Raw genomic sequence first — 23,929 nt, 5'->3', positions numbered from 1 at the left:
GGTCACGGGGAGAGCACACAAACTCCCCACACGGTTATGGGGAAAGCACACAAACTCCCCACACAGTCCCGAGGAGAGGACACAAACTCCCCACACAGTCACAGGGAGAACACACAAACTCCCCACACAGGGTCACAGGGAGAACTCACAAACTCCCCACACAGTCATGGGGTGAACACACAAATTCCCCACATGGTGACAGGGAGAGAACACAAACTCTCCACACGGCTATGGGGAGAACACACAAACTCCCCACACAGTCACGGGGAGATCACCCAAACACCCCACACGGTTAAAGGGAGAGCACACAAACTCACCACACAGTCACGGGGAGAACACACAAACTCCCCACACAGTCAAAGGGTGAACATACAAACTCTTCACACAGTCACAGAGAGAACACACAAACTCCCCACACAGTCACAGAGAGAACACACAAACTCCCCACATGGTCACTGGGTGAACATACAAACTCCCCACACAGTCAAAGGATGAACACACAAACTCACCACACAGTCACTGGGAGAACACAGAAAATCCCCACACGGTCACGTGGAAAACACACAAACTCCCCATTGCGTTATGGGGAGAACACACAATCTCCCCACACAGTCACGGGTTAAACACACAAACTCCACACATGGTCACGGGGAGAGCACACAAACTCACCAAACACAGTCACGGGGAGAACACACAAACTCACCACACAGTCACGGGGAGAACACACAAACTCCCCACACGGTCACGTGGAGAACACACAAACTCCCCTCACGGGCGCAGGGAGATCACACAAACTCCCCACACGGTCACGAGGAGAACACACAAACTCCCCATAGCGTTATGGGGAGAACACACAATCTCCCCACACAGTCACGGGTTAAACACACAAACTCCACACATGGTCACGGGGAGAGCACACAAACTCACCAAACACAGTCACGGGGAGAACACACAAACTCCACAGACAGTCACGGGGAGAACACACAAACTCCCCACAGTGTCACAGGGTGAACAAACAACCTCACCACACGGTCACGTGGAGAACACACAAACACCCCACACGGTCAAGGGGAGAACACACAAACTCCACACACAGTCACTGGGAGAACACACAAACTCCCCACACGGTCACGGGGAGAACACAAAAACACCCCACACGGTCCCGGGGAGAACACACAAACTCCCCACACGGTCACGTGGTCAACACACAAACTCCCGACACGGTCACGGGGAGAATACACAAACCCCCCACACAGTCACGGGGAGAACACACAAACACCCCACACGGTCACGGGGAGAGCACACAAACTCCCCACACGGTTATGGGGAGAGCACACAAACTCCCCACACAGTCACGAGGAGAGGACACAAACTCCCCACACAGTCACGGGGAGAACACACAAACTCCCCACACAGTCACGGGGAGAACAAACAAACTCCCCACATGGTCACGGGGAGAGCACACAAACTCCACACACAGTCACTGGGTGAACATACAAACTCCTCACACGATCACGGGGAGAACACACAAACACCCCACACGGTCACGGGGAGAGGACACAAACTCCCCACACGGTCACGGGGAGAGCACACAAACTCCCCACACGGTTATGGGGAGAGCACACAAACTCCCCACACAGTCACGAGGAAAGGACACAAACTCTCCACACAGTCATGTGGAGAACAAAGAAATTCCCCACATGATCTCGGGCAGAACGCAAAACTCCCGACACGGTTATGCGGAGAGCACACAAACTCCCCACACAGTCACGGGGTGAACATACAAACTCCGAACACGGTCACGGGGAGAACACACAAACACCCCACACAGTCACGAGGAGAGGACACATACTCCCTACACAGTCATGGGGAGAACACACAAACTCCCCACACAGTCACGGGGAGAACAAACAAACTCCCCACATGGTCACGGGGAGAACACACAAACTCCACACAGTCACTGGCAGAACACACAAACTCCCCACACGGTCACGGGAGAACACACAAACACCCCACACGGTCACGGGGAGAGGACACAAACTCCCCACATAGTCACGGGGGGAACACACAAACTCCCCACATGGTCATGGGGAGAACACACAAACTCCCCACACAGTCACGGGGAGAACATACAAATTCCCCACATGGTGACAGGGAGAGAACACAAACTCTCCACACGGTCACGGGGAGAACACACAAACTCCCCACATAGTCAAAGGGTGAACATACAAACTCCCCACATGGTCACTGGGTGAACATACAAACTCCCCACACAGTCAAAGGGTGAACACACAAACTCCCCGCACAGGGACGGAGAGAACACACAAACTCCCCGCATGGTCACGGGGTAAACATACAACACCCCACACGGTCACGGAGAGAACACCAAAACTCCCCACACAGTCACAGGGAGAAGACACAAATTGCCCACAGGGTCACGGGGAGAACTCACAATCTCCCCACACAGTCATGGGGTGAACACACAAATTTCCCACATGGTCACGGGGAGAGCACCCAAACTCCCCACACGGTTAAAGGGAGAGCACACAAACTCACCACACAGTCACTGGGAGAACACACAAAATCCCCACACGGTCACGTGGAGAACACACAAACTCCCCTCACGGTCGCAGGGAGAACACACAAACTCCCCACACGGTCACGAGGAGAACACACAATCTCCCCACACAGTCACGGGTTAAACACACAAACTCCGCACATGGTCACGGGGAGAGCACACAAACTCACCAAACACAGTCACGGGGAGAACACACAAACTCCACAGACAGTCACGGGGAGAACACACAAACTCCCCACAGTGTCACAGGGTGAACACACAACCTCACCACACGGTCACGGGGAGAGTATACAAACTCCCCACACGGTCACGTGGAGAACACACAAACTCCCCTCACGGTCGCAGGGAGAACACACAAACTCCCCACACGGTCAAGGGGAGAACACAAAAACTCCCTACATAGTCACATGGTGAACATACAAACTCCCCACACGGTCACGTGGAGAACACACAAACTCCCCACACGGTCACAGGGAGAGCATACAAACTCCCCACATGGTCACGTGGAGAGCACACAAACTCCCCACACGGTCGCGGGGAGAACACACAAACTCCCCACACAGTCATGGGGTGAACACACAAACTCCCCACACAGTCATGGGGAGAGCATACAAACTCCCCACACGGTCACGTGGAGAAGACACAAACTCCCCACACGGTCGCGGGGAGAACTCAGAAACTCCCCACACGGTCACGGCGAGAACATACAAACTCTTCACACGGTCGCGGGGAGAACACACAATCTCCCCACACGGTCAGGAGGAGAGCACACAAACTCCCCACACGGTTATGGGGAGAGCACACAAACTCCCCACACAGTCACGGGGAGAAAACACAAACTCCCCACACGGTCACGTGGTGAACACACAAACTCCCCACACGGTCACGGGGAGAACACACAAAATCCCCACACAGTCACAGGGAGAACACACGAACTCCCCACACAGTCACGGAGAGAACACACAAACTCCCCACACAGTCACAGGGAGAACACACGAACTCCCCATACAGTCACGGGGAGAACACACAAACTCCCCACACAGTCACGGGGAGAACACACGAACTCCCCACACAGTCACAGGGAGAACACACAAACTCCCCACACGGTCGCGGGGAGAACACAAAAACTCCCTACACGGTCACGGGGAGAACACACAAACTCCCCACACAGTCACGTGGAGAACACACAAACTCCCCACACAGTCACAGGGAGAACACACGAACTCCCCACACCGTCACGGGGAGAGCACGCAAACTCCCCATACAGTCACGGGGAGAACACATAAACTCCCCACACAGTCACGGGGAGAACACACGAACTCCCCACACAGTCACAGGGAGAACACACAAACTCCCCACACGGTCGCGGGGAGAACACAAAAACTCCCTACACGGTCACGGGGAGAACACACAAACTCCCCACACAGTCACGTGGAGAACACACAAACTCCCCACACAGTCACAGGGAGAACACACGAACTCCCAACACCGTCACGGGGAGAGCACGCAAACTCCCCATACAGTCACGGGGAGAACACATAAACTCCCCACACGGTCGCGGGGAGAACACAAAAACTCCGCACACGATCATGGGGAGATACACAAACTCCCCACACAGTCACGGGGAGAACACACAAACTCCCCATACAGTCACGGGGAGAACACACAAACTCCCCACACAGTCACGGGGAGAACACACGAACTCCCCACACAGTCACAGGGAGAATACACAAACTCCCCACACGGTGCGGGGAGAACACAAAAACTCCCTACACGGTCACGGGGAGAACACACAAACTCCCCACACAGTCACGTGGAGAGCACACAAACTCCCCACACAGTCACAGGGAGAACACACGAACTCCCCACACAGTCACGGGGAGAGCACGCAAACTCCCCACACAGTCACGGGGAGAACATATAAACTCCCCACACGGTCGCGGGGAGAACACAAAAACTCCGCACACGATCATGGGGAGATACACAAACTCCCCACACAGTCACGGGGAGAACACACAAACTCCCCATACAGTCACGGGGAGAACACACAAACTCCCCACACAGTCACGGGGAGAACACACGAACTCCCCACACAGTCACAGGGAGAATACACAAACTCCCCACACGGTGCGGGGAGAACACAAAAACTCCCTACACGGTCACGGGGAGAACACACAAACTCCCCACACAGTCACGTGGAGAGCACACAAACTCCCCACACAGTCACAGGGAGAACACACAAACTCCCCACACAGTCACGGGGAGAGCACGCAAACTCCCCACACAGTCACGGGGAGAACACATAAACTCCCCACACGGTCGCGGGGAGAACACAAAAACTCCCCACACGATCATGGGGAGATACACAAACTCCCCACACAGTCACGGGGAGAACACACAATCTCCCCACACGGTCGCGGGGAGAACACAAAAACTCCCCACACGGTCACGGGGAGAACACACGAACTCCCCACACTGTCACGGGGAGAGCACACAAACTCCCCACACAGTCACGGGGTGAACACACAATCTCCCCACACGGTCGCGGGGAGAACACAAAAACTCCCCACACGGTCACGGGGAGAGCACACAAACTCCCCACATAGTCACAGGAATTGACAGGACCATAATTGGCCACATTAGTGTCAGATCGACATTTAAACACCACCGTTGCTTCTCACTAACATTCTCCTAAGCAAGCTTGTTTTGCTTGCAGGTTGATAAGGCCTGCATCTCCAGACTCCAACACAACACAAGGACTGGAGGCCAGGAGGCACCTATCCTGGAGTTCGAGGCTTGTCTGTGTGTGTGAGAGGGCGGAGAGGTGGTTCGATGGGAAATGTGCCTGTTTTGCTCTTGTTGCCTTGTTTTTTTCTAGTGTCGATGTTGCTTGTCTTGCCCACAGCTGACTAATCCTATCCTTTGGAGTGTGGTTGGAAACCGGAGCAGCCACAGAAACTCACGCGGAAATCCTTTTCAGACTGTGGTGGGAACTGACCCCCGATGGCGCTGAGAAGCGATACGCCAACCACCACACCACTGTGCCACCCTGATCCCCACATCCAAGAGTCTTCCCTGCTATTAAAGATTCTATGAACTCCAATACCTTCAAATGCAAAATTGTAGAGCTGATCGGCGATGTTGTACACCATCAGTCCCCCTCCTTGGGTCTGCCTCAGCCAATGTATCTTCCTCATAAAGTCAGTCACCACCTCGTCGATGGCTGGAGAATAATTGGCCACCTCCTTGGGCATCAGCAACTTGGGGTTCAACACGCTGCGCATCTTACTCCACTCTTCACCATACCTGAGGAGAAGGAGGGTTATTCTGCGGTTAACACCACGCTTTACAGTGCCAGTGCTCACTGATCAGGCTCCAATTCCCACAACTATCTGCAAGGAGTTTGTACACTCCATGTAACTGCATCCGTTCCTTCAGGTGCTCTAATTTCCTCCCACATACAGGTTTATGAATTATGGGCATGTTATGTTGGCACCAGAAGTGTGGCTGCCTGTGCTGGGCTGCCCCTAGTTGGTTTGTGTTGGTTGTTGATGCAAACAATACATTTCACTGTACACTTCAATGTACAAGTGATAGTTAATCTTTAATCATTACTATTGATTGATAATTGGTCTATTATTGTTATATGTAGAGATAATGCGACAAACATTTGTTTCACATGCCATCCAGAGAAATCATTCTATACACATCATTGGATTGTTTCGCTCATTGACTCAAATGACACATTTCACTCTATTTGTTAATGTATATGTGATGAAGAAAGCTAATAATTAAAAATGTTTAAATCTTTAATCCTGGAGAAGTCCAGGATTGGTACTGGTGATGAGAGACTTATGTTACAATGGGAAGCTGTTGTGGGAGCTTGGCACAGTCCAGGCCATTGTATGATTGAGTACACCTACAAGTGCTGCCCCAAGAAAGTCATGCTCACTTCTCACATCTGATACCGGGAAGGAGGTGCAGGAGCGTTCGGTTCAGGCTCAGGAACAGTTATTACCCTTCAGCCATCAGCTTGGATAACTTCACTCACCACAACAATGAGCTGATTCCACAATCTACGCACTCACTTGAAGACTCATGTTCTCAGTATTATGCATTTACGTATTCATTTAGTTTTTTTTGTATTTGTAGTTTTGTCTTCTTGTGTGTGCTTTTTTTTCTGTGTAGTTTTTCATCTATTTTATTGCATTTCTACTGTGAATGCATGCAAGAAAATTAATCTCAGGGTTGTACATGGAGACATATACAAACTTCAATAGTAAATTTACTTTGATCTTTGAACATCCTCCCACCCACCTTCATACCAGTCCCATCAAATTCTTCATGCCTACCCTTTTTTTGTCCCGTCTGAAACACCCACACCAGGGGTTAGAAACATAGGAACATAGAAAACCTACAGCACAATACAGGCCCTTGGGCCCACAGTGCTGTAAAACATTGTGCTAAGGGCTACGCCACGCTACTGCTTGTCTCATGGTTAGTGACGGCTCGGGGCTTATGGGCTTGTTCCAGTGATGGATACTGAACTGATGTTGGTAGTTGTCTTTACTATTGGATAGGGTAGATGAGGAGAGGATGATTTCAGTCATGGGAGAGTTTAGGATCTGAGAGCACAGCCTCAGAATAGAGGAATGCCCTTTTGAAACAGAGATGAGGAGAAATTTCTTCAGCTAGAGGGTGGCAAATCTGTGGAATTTGTTGCACAGCAGGCTGTGGAGGCAAAATTATTGTGATTACATTCGATTAGAGATTAGCTTGATTTGTTACATGCACATTGAAACATACAGTGAAGAGTGACGTTTGTGACAACGACCTACAGAGTCAGAGGATGTGCTGGGGGCAGCCCACAAGTGTCGCCACGCTTCCAATATTTGTGCCCCACATTTACTAACCCTAACCCCTATGTCTTTGAAATGTGGGAGGAAACTGGAGCACCCAGAGGAAATAGAGCCCCCTCAACTTACTTCGTCGTAGCCTTGCAATGTATTCTCTCTCTCAGCTAACCAGCGTCCCCTTCAATTCTCTCCTGTACAAGGTAGGTATTTATTCTAGTCAACTTACAATGCCAAGGGAAAACGCAGAGGAGGTGCTAACTCCTCACTAACAGCATGCAAGGTCAGGGTCAAACCTGGGTATTGGGATGGGACTGGTAGCGGGAGGCATGGTAGCTCAGCAGTTAGCAGAACGCTGTTATGCCTCCGGGACCCTGGTTCAATTCCCATCGCTGTCTGCACGCAGTTTGTAAATTCTCTTCAGGGCCATGTGTTTCCTGTGGGTGCTCCCGACTCTTCTCACATTCCAAACCCATACAAGTTCAGTAAGCTGTGGGAATGTTACGTTGCCACTGGAAGTTTGGTAACACTTGTAGACTAGACTACTCTTTGTTTAATTAAGTGAGAAAAGGAGTATTAATCTCGAGGTAGTGATAAATGCATTGCTTGATGTAGTAACAGAAACAACAAAAGTGTTTATAAAATGCATTATGCATTCTTCAAAACTGCTAAAATAACTAAAGAGTTAGCACTTACCTTACATAAGGCGATTGGCTATAAGAAAAATAATTTTCAAATTGAGAGGAAATAAGATTGATAGCTTTGTTCCACTGGGAGCCAGTGCGCTGAATGGCCAGTTCTTTGGCTCATCACTCACACCCACAAGCACTTGCGGGCTGCCCCCAACACACCCTTGGACTGTGCTGGTTGTTGATGAAAACGATACATTTCACTGCATGTTTCACTGTTTTGCTGTACATTTGACGAATAAAGCTAATCTTTATCATTGGAATTGCTTTGTTATTGTCACATGTACTAAGATACAGTGAAAAGTTTGTCTTGCATTCTGTTCATACAGATCAAATCCTTGTAACAGTACATTGAGGTAGAAGAAGATGAAACAACAACAATGCAGAATGAAGAGTAAAAGCTGCCGAAGGAGTGCAGTGCAGATAAACAATAAAGCATGGTCATAATGAGGTAGATTGTGCAGCCAAGAGTTCATCTTACTGCGCGAGAGTTCTATTCAAGCGTCTGATAACAGTGGGACAAAAGCTGTCCCCTGGCCTGGTGGGATGGCCTTTCAAGCTTTTGCATCTTTTGTCTGCTGGGAGAAGGGAGAAGCGAGAACACCTAGGGTGAGTGGGGTTTTGATTATGCTGGCTGCTTTACTGAAGCAGAGAGAAGTATAGAAAGAGTCCACAGGGAGAGGGTGGTTCCTGTCATCAGCAGAACTATGACTCACTCCCTGTGAGACTATCTCTGGCAGCCCCGCCAGAAAGTCCCTTCCAGATTCGATGCAGAGTCCCTCTGATACTTACTCACAGAGTGGTCCATAGCTGTGTCCTCTCATCTCCCTATACTCTCGCCAGTGAAACATGTAGGCTCTCATGGGATATTTGCCTTCCTGCCGCAGAATTTCCTCAATCATGTCAGAATCGGCCACATGGATGACAGGAAAGTTTCCGGCACGAGATTTCCAGATGGGACCAAACTTCTTCTTATGCACAATCTAGAAAAGTGAGGAAATCACCCAAAATGGGTGGAGTTAAATGCTGACCTTCCAATACCTGAGGCAAAGTACATCTAAACATGTGGTGCAAAGAATGCCACACAGCTTGGCGATCTGGTGATGCTTCAAATGAAAATGTAATAAAATAGGCATTCTGGGTGCATTCTGTACACCCAGAACAACAAATTAACTCAGCTGGTCAGGCAGCGTTTGAGGAGCGTGACCCTACATCAGGAGCCTTCATCAGTCCAGAATATACGAGGGGTGATTGATAACTTCGTGGCCTAAGGTAGAAGGCGATGAGTTATTAACTTCAAACTTTCTGCATAATCACTGAAAGAGTTGAATTGCGTGTGCATGTAACGAGAGCTGTATAACTCATCTCCTTCTACCTTAGGCTACAAACTTATCAATAACCCTGCCGTGGACACTTTCTGGAGGTCCAAGATCCATATATTCCACAACCACTGCACTAAATGTGTAAATGTAGGAGGGGACTATGTTGACAAATAAATGTGCTAGGTTTTCTAAAACTGACTCCTTCTACCTTGGGCTACAAACTTATCAATCACCCCTCATAAATCTCAACCGAAAACTTTATCAACCACAGGAGCTGCCTCACCCACTGAGTTCCTCCAGCAGCTTGGTCTTGTCACTCTGGATTCCAACATTTGCAGTCCCCTTGGTCTCCCTGCACTTTAATTCACCAAATTTCAAGTAACAATATTGTTAGCCACAAAGAACTAAAATCTGCAAATCAGCGAATGAGAATGAGCCAAGAGCAGTGAAAGCAGCCAAAGCAAACGCCTTTGTTCTCGCTACATGGCCAAAAGAATGGAGGCGGCCATTTTATGAGACTGTTCTTGCAGCCACCATTTCATGAACTGGTTTTTGCTCGGGGATGGCTCAATCAGAGCAATCGAAAGTGGACCAAACTTGGAGAGGGAACAGGATGCAGCCTAGTTTAGGGGCTGGATAAACACATTGTCTTCCCTGGAGTGATGGAGGCCAAAGGGAGATCCAATAGAGATCTACAAGATCATGAGAGGCGTAGGTAGAGGACACGGGGGTATTTGTTTCTCAGGGTTGAAATGTCTAATACCAGAGGGCATGCATTGAAGGTGAGAGGGGATACGTTCAAGGAAGATGTGAGGGGTTAAGTATTTTACTCAGAGTGGTGGATGCCTGGAATGCACTGCCTGGTATGTTTGTAGAAGTCAATTCATCACCGGCTTTTAAGAGACATTTGGATAGGCACATGGATGTAAGGAAGATGGAGGGACATGGTCATGGTGTAGGTAGGAGGGATTAGGTGTTTAAGATTTGCTTAAGAGCTGGTTCGACACAAGACTGTGAGCCAAAAGGCCTGTTGGTGTGCTTTGCTCTTCTATGTTCTATGCACAATGATCTGCTAAACCTGAGACCATTTCCAGATAAGAAGCTGTTGTAACCCAGGTTAATTAAATCCAAAGATTTAATGCTCAGAATGGCCTGTTTCTCTACCACCGCCGCCAGCAGCCCATTCCATGCACTCACCGCTCTCCGCATAAAAACTTACCCCTGACATCTCTTCTGTACCTACTTCCAAACACATTAAAACTATGCCCTCTCAAACTAGCCATTCCAGCCCTGGGAAAAAACCTCTGACTATCCACATGATCAATGCCTCTCATTATCTTGTACACCTCTATCAGGTCAACTCTCATCCTTCGCCGCTCCAAGGAGAAAAGGCCGAATTCACTCAACCTATTCTCATAAGGCATGCTCCCCAATCCAGGCAACATCCTTGTAAATCTCCTCTGGACCGTTTCTATGGTTCCCACATCCTTTCTGTAGTGAGGCAACCAGAACTGAGCATAGTACTCCAAGTGGGGTCTGACCAGGGCCCTATATAGCTGCAACATTAGCTCTCAGCTCTTAAACTCAATCCCACGATTGATGAAGGCCAATGCACCGTATGCCTTCTTAACCACAGAGTCAACCTGTGTAGCAGCTTTGAGTGTCCTATGGACTCAGATCCCAAGATCCCTCTGATCCTCCTCACTGTCAAGGGTCTTACCATTAATACTATATTCTGCCATCATATTTGACCTACCAAAATGAACCACCTCACACTTATCTGGGTTGAACTCCATCTGCCACTCCTCAGCCCAGTTTTGCATCCTATCAATGTCCCACTATAACCTCTGACAGCCCTCCACACTATCCACAACACCCCCAACCTTTGTGTCATCAGCAAATTTACTAACTCATCCCTCCACTTTCTCATCCATGTCACTTATAAAAATCACGAAGAGAAGGGGTCCCAGAACAGGTCCCTGAGGCATACCACTGGTCACTGGGCTCGATGCAGAATATGACCTGTCCACAACCACTCTTTGCTTTCTGTGGGCAAGCCAGTTCTGGATCCACAAAGCAATGTCCCCATGGATCCCATGCCTCCTTACTTTCTCAATAAGCCTTGCATGGGGTACCTTATCAAATGCCTTGCTGAAATCCATATACACTACATCTGCAGCTCTACCTTCAATGTGTTTAGTCACATCTGCAAAAAATTCAATCAGGCTCGTAAGCAGGGATTAAGTAGGGTAGGGAAAGGAAGAGGAGGGCAGTTGTAATAGGGGACTCGATAGTAAGGGGGTCAGATAGGCGATTCTGCGAACGCAGTCCAGACACCCGGATGGTAGTTTGCCTCCCTGGTGCCAGGGTCCGGGATATTTCTGATCGTGTCCAAGATATCCTGAAGTGGGAGGGTGAGGAGCCAGAGGTCGTGGTACATATAGGTACCAATGACATAGGTAGGAAAGGGGAAGAGGTCCTGAAAGGAGAATATAGGGAGCTAGGAAGGGAGTTGAGAAAAAGGACTGCAAAGGTAGTAATCTCGGGATTACTGCCTGTGCCACGCGACAGTGAGAGTAGGAATGCAATGAGGTGGAGGATAAATGCGTGGCTGAGGGATTGGAGCAGGGGGCAGGGATTCAAGTTTTTGGATCATTGGGACCTCTTTTGGTGCAGGCATGACCTGTACAAAAAGGACGGGTTACACTTGAATCCGAGGGGGACCAATATCCTGGCGGGGAGATTTGCGAGGGCTACTGAGGTGGCTTTAAACTAGAATGGTTGTGGGGTGGGAATCATATTAAAGAGACTAGGAGAGAGGAGGTTAGTTCACAACAGGGGGATGGGAACCAGTGCAGAGAAACAGAGGGGTGTAAAATGAGGGTAGAAGCAAAAAGTAGTAAGGTGAAAAGTAAAAGTGGCAGGCCGACAAATCCAGAGCAAAAATCAAAAAGGGCCACTTTTCAACATAATTGTATAAGGGCCAAGAGTGTTGTAAAAGCGAGCCTGAAGGCTTTGTGTGTCAATGCAAGGAGCATTCGTAACAAAGTGGATGAATTAAAAGTGCAGATTGTTATTAATGAATATGATATAGTTGGGATTACAGAGACATGGCTCCAGGGTGACCAAGGATGGGAGCTCAATGTTCAGGGATATTCAATATCCAGGAGGGATAGACATGAAAGAAAAAGAGGTGGGGTGGTGTTGCTGGTTAGAGAGGAGATTAACGCAATAGAAAGGAAGGACATAAGCTGGGAGGATGTGGAATCGATATGGGTAGAGCTGCATAACACTAAGGGGCAGAAAATGCTGGTGGGAGTTGTGTACAGGCTACCTAACAGTAGTAGTGAGGTTGGGGATGGTATTTAACAGGAAGTTAGAAATGTGTGCAATAAAGGAACAGCAGTTATAATGGGTGACTTCAATCTACATGTAGATTGGGTGAACCAAATTGGTAAGGGTGCTGAGGAAGAGGATTTCTTGGAATGTATGTGGGATGGTTTTTTGAACCAACATGTTGAGGAACCAACTAGAGAGCAGGCTATTCTAGACTGGGTATTGAGCAATGAGGAAGGGTTAATTAGCAATCTCGTCGTGAGAGGCCCCTTGGGTAAGAGTGACAATAATATGGTGAAATTCTTCATTAAGATAGAGAGTGATATAGTTAATTCAGAAACAAAGGTCCTGAACTTAAAGAAAGGTAACTTTGAAGGTATGAGACGTGAATTAGCTAAGATAGACTGGCAAATGACACTTAAAGGATTGACGGTGGATATGCAATGGCAAGCAATTAAAGATCGCATGGATGAACTACAACAATTGTTCATCCCAGTTTGGCAAAAGAATAAATCAAGAAAGGTAGTGCACCCGTGGCTGACAAGGGAAATTAGGGATAGTATCAATTCCAAAGAAGAAGCATACAAATTAGTCAGAAAAGTGGCTCACCTGAGGACTGGGAGAAATTCAGAGTTCAGCAGAGGAGGACAAAGGGCTTAATTAGGAAGAGGAAAAAAGATTATGAGAGAAAACTGGCAGGGAACATAAAAACTGACTGTAAAAGCTTTTATAGATATGTGAAAAGAAAATGATTGGTTAAGACAAATGTAGGTCCCCTACAGACAGAAACAGGTGAATTGATTATGGGGAGCAAGGACATGGCAGACCAATTGAATAATTACTTTGGTTCTGTCTTCACTAAGGAGGACATAAATAATCTTCCAGAAATAGTAGGGGACAGAGGGTCCAGTGAGATGGAGGAACTGAGGGAAATACATGTTAGTAGGGAAGTTGTGTTAGGTAAATTGAAGGGATTAAAGGCAGATAAATCCCCAGGGCCAGATGGTCTGCATCCCAGAATGCTTAAGGAAGTAGCCCAAGAAATGGTGGATGCATTAGTGATAATTTTTCAAAACTCGTTAGATTCTGGACTAGTTCCTGAGGATTGGAGGGTGGCTAATGTAACCCCACTTTTTAAAAAAGGAGGGAGAGAGAAACCGGTGAATTATAGTCCGGTTAGCCTAACATCGGTGGTGGGGAAACTGCTAGAGTCAGTTATCAAAGATGTGATAACAGCACATTTGGAAAGCGGTGAAATCATCGGACAAAGTTAGCATGGATTTGTGAAAGGAAAATCATGTCTGACGAATCTCATAGAATTTTTTGAGGATGTAACTAGTAGAGTAGATAGGGGAGAACCAGTGGATGTGGTATATTTGGATTTTCAAAAGGCTTTTGATAAGGTCCCACACAGGAGATTAGTGTGCAAACTTAAAGCACACGGTATTGGGGGGAAGGTATTGATGTGGATAGAGAATTGGTTGGCAGACAGGAAGCAAAGAATGGGAATAAACGGGAACTTTTCAGAATGGCAGGCAGTGACTAGTGGGGTACCGCAAGGCTCAGTGCTGGGACCCCAGTTGTTTACAATATATATTAATGACTTGGATGAGGGAATTAAATGCAGCATCTCCAAGTTTGCGGATGACACGAAGATGGGCGGCAGTGTTAGCTGTGAGGAGGATGCTAAGAGGATGCAGAGTGACTTGGATAGGTTGGGTGAGTGGGCAAATTCATGGCAGATGCAATTTAATGTGGATAAATGTGAAATTATCCACTTTGGCGACAAAAATAGGAAAACAGATTATTATCTGAATGGTGGCCGATTAGGAAAAGGGGAGGTGCAACGAGACCTGGATGTCATTATACACCAGTCATTGAAAGTGGGCATGCAGGTACAGCAGGCGGTGAAAAAGGCGAATGGTATGCTGGCATTTATAGCAAGAGGATTCGAGTACAGGAGCAGGGAGGTACTACTGCAGTTGTACAAGGCCTTGGTGAGACCACACCTGGAGTATTGTGTGCAGTTTTGGTCCCCTAATCTGAGGAAAGACATCCTTGCCATAGAGGGAGTACAAAGAAGGTTCACCAGATTGATTCCTGGGATGGCAGGACTTTCATATGATGAAAGACTGGATGAACTAGTCTTATACTCGTTGGAATTTAGAAGATTGAGGGGGGATCTGATTGAAACATCTAAAATCCTAAAGGGATTGGACAGGCTAGACATAGGAAGATTGTTCCCGATGTTGGGGAAGTCCAGAACGAGGGGTCACAGTTTGAGGATAAAGGGGAAGCCTTTTAGGACCGAGATTAGGAACAACTTCTTCACACAGAGAGTGGTGAATCTGTGGAATTCTCTGCCACAGGAAACAGTTGAGGCCAGTTCATTGGCTATATTTAAGAGGGAGTTAGATATGGCCCTTGTGGCTACGGGGGTCAGGGGGTATGGAGGGAAGGCTGGTACACGGTTCTGAGTTGGATGATCAGCCATGATCATACTGAAAGGCGGTGCAGGCTCGAAGGGCCGAATGGCCTAGTCCTGCACCTATTTTCTATGTTTCTATGTAATGCATGACCTGCCTTTGACAAAACCATGCTGACTATTCCTAATCATATTATGTCTCTCCAAATGTTCATAAATCCTGCCTCTCAGGATCTTCTCCATCAACTTACCGACCACTGAAGTAAGACTCACTGGTCTATAATTTCCTGGGCTATCCCTACTCCCTTTCTTGAATAAGGGAACAACATCTGCAACCCTCCAATCCTCCAGAACCTCTCCTATCCTCATTGATGATGCAAAGATCATCGCCAGAGGTTGAGCAATCTCCTCCCTCACCTCCCACAGTAGCCTGGGTGACATCCCGTCTGGTCCTGGTGACTTATCCAAGTTGATGCTTTCCAAAAGCTCCAGAACATCCTCCTCCTTAATATTTACATGCTCAAGACATCTCTACAGTTGCCAAGATCCTTTTCCATGGTGAATGCTGAAGCAAAGTATTCATTAAGTACCTCTGCCATCTCCTCCGGTTCCAAACACAGTTTTCAACTGTCACACTTGATTTGTCCTATTCTGTAACGTCTTATCCTCTTGCTCTTCACATACTTGTAGAATGCCTTGGGTATCCTGTCCACCAGGGCCTTCTCATAGCCCCTTCTGGCTCTCTTAATTTTATTCTTAAGCTCCTTCCTGCTAGCCTTATAATCTTCTAGATCTCTATCATTACCTAGTTTTTTGAACCTTTCATGAGCTCTTCTTTTCTTCTTGACTAGATTTTCAACAGCCTTTGTGCACCACGGTTCCTGTCTCATTGGAACATATCTACGCAGAACCACATGCGAATATGAAAAAGTACATAATTAAGACCAGAACTCTTCAATTCAGAGCAGGGTCCTCTGATACTAACCAGCCAGAAACAGCTCTAGCTGCTATCCAGAATAACTCAGTCCCTGAAATACAAACTAATGGAGTTACAGCAAGGCATCCCTCTCTCCCAGTGATCTACACTTTGAGTGATAATGCAGAAAGTTTGAAGATAATAACTCATCTCCTTCTACCTTAGGTCACGAACTTATCAATCAGCCCTGCTGTGGACCACTTCTACAAAGAAGGGATACATATGCTCCACGACCGCTGGACTAAGTGTGTACATGTAGGAGGGGATTATGTTGAAAAATAAATGTACTAGCTTTTCTAAGTTTGACTCCTTCTACCTTAGGCCACGAACTTATCAATCACCCTCGTATATTCTAGTAGCAAAGTAATGGTCAATGATAAGAGGCAGATCAAAAATGCTGCAGTCTAGCTCAAGGGCAACCAACTTATGAACACCTGCACATATTACCAAGCTCCCATGATATTAAATTCCAGTCTGACAGCTGCATATACCCTCAGTGGCCTCTTTATTAGGTATGCCGGTACACCTGCTTGTTAATGTAAACATCTAATCAGTCAATCATTGTTAGCAACTCAATGCATAAAAGCATGCAGACATGGTCGACAGGTTCAGCTGATGTTCAGACCAAACATCATAATGGGGAAGAAATGTGATCTAAATGACAATGACTGTGGAATGATTGTTGGTGCCAGATGGGGTGGTTTGAGTATCTCAGACACTGCTGATCTCCTGGGATTTTCGTGCACAACAGTCTCTAGAGTTTACAGAGAATGGTTGGAAAAACAAAAACAGTACAGTAAGTGGCTGTTCTGTGGGTGAAAATGCCTTGTTAATGAGAGAGGTCAGAGGAGAATGGCCAGACTGGTTCAAGCTGACAGGAAGGTGACAGTAACTCAAATAATCATGCTTTACAACAGTGGTGTGCAGTAGAGTGTCTCTGAACACACAACACATCAAACCTTGAAGTGAATGGGCTACAGCAGAAGGCGGCCATTGATAATCAGAAATACACTCAGTGGCCACTTTATTAGGTACCCCATGTACCTAATAATGTGGCCACTGAATCTATATACATTTGTTTACATGAACTGCAGAACTAGTTTCTTCTCTTTCTCCCTCCATTTCTAGTAACTGTTCTGGTGTGTTTTGACATCATTCATTAAAATACTGTGGAGGTTAGGGTCACTACATTGAATGATATTTCTCTATTTTCCAATGTTGACAAATTGAACTAATGACATCAGTGAAAACCAAACCCGTTTGTTACCAGGGTTGGTCTGAACGTCCATTTCTTTCCAAAGAACAGGTGACTGAACTCTGAAATGAAAAGTTCTGATCTTCCTTCCTCTTCCGTCTAAAAGCATCCAAAACTTTTCCCACTGCAACACTTAAACAGTGCTAAGTTTTCATGTTGAATTGAGTTACAGAGTGAGAGAAACATGCTCGTCAAGTGTGCACCAAGCGTCAATCACTCACTTACACAAATTGGAATATTATTGGTGTATGCACTGAGACACAGTAAATATATGAGCTTGCATACTGTTCATGCAGAATAATTCATTCTATAGTGCTCTGAGGTAGAGCAATAGCGGGATGGTAGCACAATGCTCTACAGCACCAGCAATCAGCGATCGAGGATCAACTCCTGCTGCTATATGTAAAGAGCTAATACACTCTTCCCGTGACCTCTAGGTGCTCCAGTTCCCTCCCATGTTCCAAAGACACGCGGTTAGGATTAGCGTGCTACGTTGGCGCAGGAAACACGATGACACCAGCCGGTTACCCCCAGCAGCCCTCGAACTGCATTGGTCATTGATGCATTTTACTGCCTCTTTCAATGTACATGTGACAAGTAAAGCTGACATTTAATCTTTAAGAGTGCAGAATAGAAATGCATTCTCCCTGCTTCTCCTTCCAATATTTCTAACAACTACTATACTATGGAAGTTGCATCAAGGTAAGGGTTAAGATAATGCCTAGGCAAGAAAGGTCTTCAAAGAGCATAGCTTCCCTTTGCACAGCAGGGGACTGCAGTCATTTGGCATATGGGTCGTTACGGGTGTATGAAAACTGCCCAGCAGATTATCAACACCCAGTTGCCCACCATTGAGAACATCTACCATAAACACTGCCTGGGCAGGGTGAAAAGCATTATCAGGGATGCATCTCACCCTAACCATGGACTTTTTACTCACCTCCCATCCGGTAGGTGCTACAGGAGCCTCTGCTCCCGCACCAGCAGGCACAGGAAGAGCTTCCTCCCTGAGGCTGTGACACTGCTGAACCTCTCATCACAGCGCTAAGCAGTATTGCATCCGTATTGTACTGTCTCAGTACTTTTATATTTGTTGCTGTAGCACTTTTTTTATTCACAGTTATTTTGTAAATAACACTACTCTTTGAATTTCTGGTCAGATGCTAAATGCATTTCATTGGCTTTGTATCTGTACTCGGCACAACGACAATGAAGTTGAATCTGATCTAATCTAATCTAAATTGAAGGAAGCAAGCCATACCAACTGAGGGACAATTACTTTCATAACTTCAAAGCATGATCGGTTGTTAGGTTGTAGTTTCAATTGACAACGAACACTTGTATTATGCATGGAGACTGATCTCGCAAAGACGGCATTTGAATATACATACATTACCAAATGGTCAATATCCATAACAGAATCAGAATCAGGTTTAATATCACTGGAATAAATATTGAAATTTGTTGTTCTGTGGCAGCAATACATTGCAATATTTAATTTAAAAAACTATATACTTCTAAAAATTACATAAGTAGTGCAAAAAGAGAGCAAAAAATATTGAGGTGCTGTAGATGGGTTCATTATCCATTCAGAAATGTGACGGGGGAGGGGAAGAACCTGGCCCTAAAATGCTGAGCATGTGACCTCAGCCTCCTGTCCCTCCTCCTGGGTGATGGCAGCCCTCAATGATGGATGCCACTTTTTCAGGCATTGCCTTTTGAAGATGCTTCAATACTGGGAAGGCTTGTGCCTATGATGGAGCTGTTCAGAACTTCCTGCAGCTTTTTCCAGTCCAGTGCAGTCACCCCTCCTTATCAGATGGCGCTGCAGCCAGTTAGAATGCTCTCCACAGTACACCTGTAGGAAAATGCTAGAGTCTTTGGTGTTCACACCAAATCTCCTCGAATTTCTTCGTCGTAATTAAAACCATAAGAGCAGAAGTAGGCCATTCGGCCCATAGAGTCAGCTCAGTCTTCCAATTCTTCTAGTCTCTATCAAATCTCCCCTCAGTCATCTACAGTGGCATGCAAAAGTTTGGGCACCCCGGTCAAAATTTCTGTTACTGTGAATAGCTAAGCGAGTAAAAGATGACCTGATTTCCAAAGGGCATAAGGTTAAAGATGACACATTTCTTTAATATTTTAAGCAAGATTACTTTTTTATTTCCATCTTTTACAGTTTCAAAATAACAAAAAAGGAAAAGGCCTGAAGCAAAAGTTTGGGCACCCTGCATGGTCAGTACTTAGTAACACCCCCTTTGGCAAGTATCACAGCTTGTAAACGCTTTCCGTAGCCAGCTAAGAGTCTTTCAATTCTTGTTTGGGGGTTTGTCACCCATTCTTCCTTGCAAAAGGCTTCTAGTTCTGTGAGATTCTTGGGCCGTCTTGCATGCACTGCTCTTTTGAGATCTATCCACAGATTCTCGATGATGTTTAGGTCAGGGACTGTGAGGGCCATGGCAAAACCTTCAGCTTCCGTCTCTTGAGGTAGTCCATTGTGGATTTTGAGGTGTGTTTAGGATCATTATCCTGTTGTAGAAGCCATCCTCTTTTCATCTTCAGCTTTTTTACAGACGGTGTGATGTTTGCTTCCAGAATTTGCTGGTATTTAATTGAATTCTTTCTTCCCTCTACCAGTGAAATGTTCCCCATCACACCGGCTGCAACACAAGCTCAAAGCATGATCGATCCATCCCCTGTGCTTAACAGTTGGAGAGGTAGTTCTCCGCATCCTTTTTTCTCCAAACATACCTTTGCTCATTGTGGCCAAAAAGTTCTATTTTAACGTCATCAGTCCATAGGACTTGTTTCCAAAATGCATCAGGCTTATTTAGATGTTCCTTTGCAAACATCTAATGCTGAATTTTGTGGTGAGGATGCTGGAAAAGTTTTCTTCTGATGACCCTTCCATGAAGGTCATATTTGTGCAGGTGTCACTGCACAGTAGAACAGTGCACCACCACTCCAGAGTCTGCTAAATCTTCCTGAAGGTCTTTTGCAGTCAAACGGGGGTTTTGATTTGCCTTTCTAGCAATCCTATGAGCAGTTCTTTTGGAAAGTTTTCTTGATCTTCCAGACCTCAACTTGACCTCCACCGTTCCTGTTAACTGCCATTTCTTAATTACATTACAAACTGAGGAAGTAGCTACCTGAAAACGCTTTGCTATCCTCTTTTCGCCTTCTCCTGCTTTGTGGGCATCATTTATCTTAATTTTCAGAGTGCTAGGCAGCTGCTTAGAGCAGCCCATGGCTGCTGATTGTTGGGACAAGGTTTAAGGAGCCAGGGTATTTATAAAGCTTTGAAATTTGCATCACCTGACCTTTCCTAACGATGATTGTGAACAAGCCATAGTCCGAACAAGCTAATTAAGGTCTGAGACCTTGGTAAAAGATGTCTGAGAGCTCAAATCTCTTGGGGTGCCCAAACTTTTGCATGGTGCTCCTTTCCTTTTTTTTCCACTCTAAAATTATACAAAACAAAAATAATACACTAATCTTGCTTGAAATGTTGAAAAGAATGTTTCATCTTTAACTTTATGACTTTTGGAGATCAGTTCATCTTCTACTCACTTAACTGTTCACAGTAACAGAAATTTTGACCGGGGTGCCCAAACTTTTGCATGCCACTGTATGTTCTAGGGAATGAAGTTCTAACCTGTTCAACCTTTCCTAATAACGCAGGTCCTCCAGTCCTGGTGACATCCTTGTAAATTTTCTCTGTACTCTTTCCACCTTATTTACATCTTTCCTGAAGGTAGGTGACCAAGGCTGCACACAATACTCCACATTAGGCCTCACCAATGTCTTTTACAATTTCAACATAACATCCCAACCTTTGATCTATGAAGGTCAATGTGCCAAAAGCTTTCTTTCTGAACCTATCTGCATGTGACGCCACTTTCAATGAACTATGGACCTGTATTCCCAGATCCCTGTTCTACAGCACTTGTCCTTTCCCCACTGTTCAGTGTGTAAGACTTACCCTGGTTTGTCCTCCCAAAGTGCAACACCTCACACTTGTCCACATTAAATTCCATCTGCCAATTTTCAGCCCATTTTTCCAGCTGGTCCAGATCCTGCTGCAAGTTCTGATAGTCTTCCTCACTGTCCACTACACCCCCAATCTTGGTGTCATCTGCAAATTTGCTGATCCAGTTAGCCACATGATCATCCAGATCATTGATAATAGATCCAGCACCGATCCCTGTGGCACTCCAATAGTCTCAGGCCTTCAGGCAGAGAGGCAAGCACTCTCTGGTTTTCTCCTACAAAGCCCATGTCCAATCCAATTTACTGCCTCATCTTGAACGCCGAGCACTGGAACTCAGTTGAGCCACTTCCCACGTGGGATTTGTTTTGTGCGAGGTGCTGCCTGGCCTGCTAAGCTACTCCAGCATTTTGTGTTTGTTGCTTGGATTTCTAGCATCTGAAGATTTTCTCTTGTTTGTGATGGGACTTGCTTTAATACCTTACTGAAGTCCATGTAGACAACATCCACTGCCTTGTCATCATTACCTTACCTGGTAACTTCCTTGAAAAGTATAAGATTGGTTTGACATGGCCTTTGATCCTCAGCATACAAAGTGTCACATAGTGGTGGGTCAGGCAAACCACCTTCTTCCCAAAGGGGATTCAGTATGATGCCCACTCTGTCTTACTTTGTCGAATAAAAGACTGCTCCGTATCCACCAGTACTTCTCTCTGGTGATTTTGTTAAGGCAACAACAGTCGTTGTGGCACCACTCAGCCAGATTTTCAATCTTCCTCCTATATGCTGATTTATCAGCACCTTTGACTTGGCCAACAACAGTTGCATTGTCAGCAAATGAATATGGTATTGGAACTGTGCTTATAAGTGTAAAGGGAGTAGAGCAGGGGACTAAACACATAGCCTCGTGGTGCACCTGTGCCAATGGAGATTGCGGAGGAGATGTTGTTGCCAATCCAAACTGACTGGAGTCTGCAAGCAAGGAAGCTGAGTATCCAATTGCATAAGGAAGTATTGAGGTCAAGGTCTTGAAGCTTAGTTTTGATTCGTTTTGAGGGGATGATGGTATTGAATGTCAAGCTGTCGTCAATAAAGAGCATTCTGATATATGCATCTCTGCTGTCTAGATATTCCAGGGCTGAGTGAAGAACCATTGAAATAGTGCCTGCTGTGGACTTGTCGCTCTGGTAGGCAAAGTAGAGTGATTCCATGTAGGCAGGAGTTGATACATTTCATCACCAGCTTCTCAAACCCTTCATCTCTGTGGATGTAAGTGTTAGTGGATAATAGTCATTCAGGCAGGTTGCTATGTTCTTCTTGGGCACTGATTTAAAAACTTTCTGTTTTCTTGCACATTTTATGATTTGGTCTTTAACTTTAAAGCGAAGAAAGTTGACTAAAATTGGTCGAGCTTTATCTGACAAAGTGAAAATTCCGTGAGCTCTTTCAATATCGGGAGGCTGAGATAGAATATCCAGGAACAGAGATTGAAACAGATTGGCAAAATAATCCAATAAATTCCCATTTTCGGAGCCTTCCTGAAGACCCAGAATACGAATGTTATTCCGACAAGACTTTGCCTCTAAATCGACAATTTTGCGTTGAGCCTGTTCCAATCAGGTTGAAATATCCACAATCTGACGTTTCGATTCTTTAAAGTCAGTATTCAAGGAAAGAATATTTTCCTCAATAGTCTGTAAACTCTGTCAGAACGACTTCAACTCAGAAGTGTTATTGTCCATTTTGTTATTGAGACCCATCAACGCACGTTCCAAACGCTCAGCCCAGACAGGCATATCTCCTGATTTTTCTTTCGAAATTTTTCCCTTTCCATTGCTGGGTTCAAAAAGCTGTTTTCCACTTCTTAAAGGATACGACATAATGACCACTATTACCCTCTAAGATCCAAAAAAAAAAAAGTTGAACAATTCAAGGTTTAGACTGGAGAAAGGCAGAATTAAAGGCAGCCACAAAATTTACGTGTTACTCCATTGAGCTACAGGCAGAAGTCCTCATTGATGAAAATTACTGGTAGATACAAAGCAGCTTCTTTATTTGACAAAACAAGGTAGAGCAGGCATCATACAGAGATACTTTCAGTGGAAAGGTCTGCTGGCCCAATGTGGGGCTCGATATTTATTTGCTAAACACAAAGACAATTCCATATTTACAAAGTATAGGCAATGCTTTCTTTTGAAACTACATGCAAATTTCACACCTTCTGATTCGCATCCATCCCACAGCCGCCAGCAGCGTCTGGACTGGGATCCACAGCTTTAAGGAATGCATTGTCCCAAACTGAATTCACAATACATTATCAAGGAACAGAAGACTGTGCCCAAAGCCATTTGCTGAATGTAAATGACCTAGACACAAAAATCACTCCAAAATATCCACCTTGATTTGCCCCCTGACAGCAAACACCTCCTCCTTTATAATCTGTATGGGGTCCATGAGGTCGAAGCCACTTTGCCTCACTTCTATACACTCTGCGTCTGTTCCCTGAG

The 23,929-nt window shown here is 46.0% G+C and overlaps 1 protein-coding gene across 2 annotated transcripts in view; it reads right to left on the bottom strand.

Moving 5' to 3' along the window:
- The window catches only part of LOC140199245 (sterol 26-hydroxylase, mitochondrial-like), an 88,517-nt gene that overhangs the window by 50,822 nt on the left and 13,766 nt on the right, over positions 1–23,929 (bottom strand). For both annotated transcript variants that reach the window (XM_072260959.1, XM_072260960.1), the window contains exons 2-3: positions 8,913–9,103; positions 5,685–5,884 (exon numbers count right to left, since the gene is read on the bottom strand). In XM_072260959.1, the coding sequence (XP_072117060.1) occupies positions 5,685–5,884; positions 8,913–9,103 (391 nt within the window). The remainder of the gene's footprint in view (positions 1–5,684; positions 5,885–8,912; positions 9,104–23,929) is intronic.

Source organism: Mobula birostris, chromosome 6, assembly GCF_030028105.1.
Source record: "Mobula birostris isolate sMobBir1 chromosome 6, sMobBir1.hap1, whole genome shotgun sequence".
In the NCBI taxonomy this organism is placed as follows: Eukaryota; Metazoa; Chordata; class Chondrichthyes; order Myliobatiformes; family Myliobatidae; genus Mobula; species Mobula birostris.
This window is presented reverse-complemented; position numbering and strand designations above follow the sequence as displayed.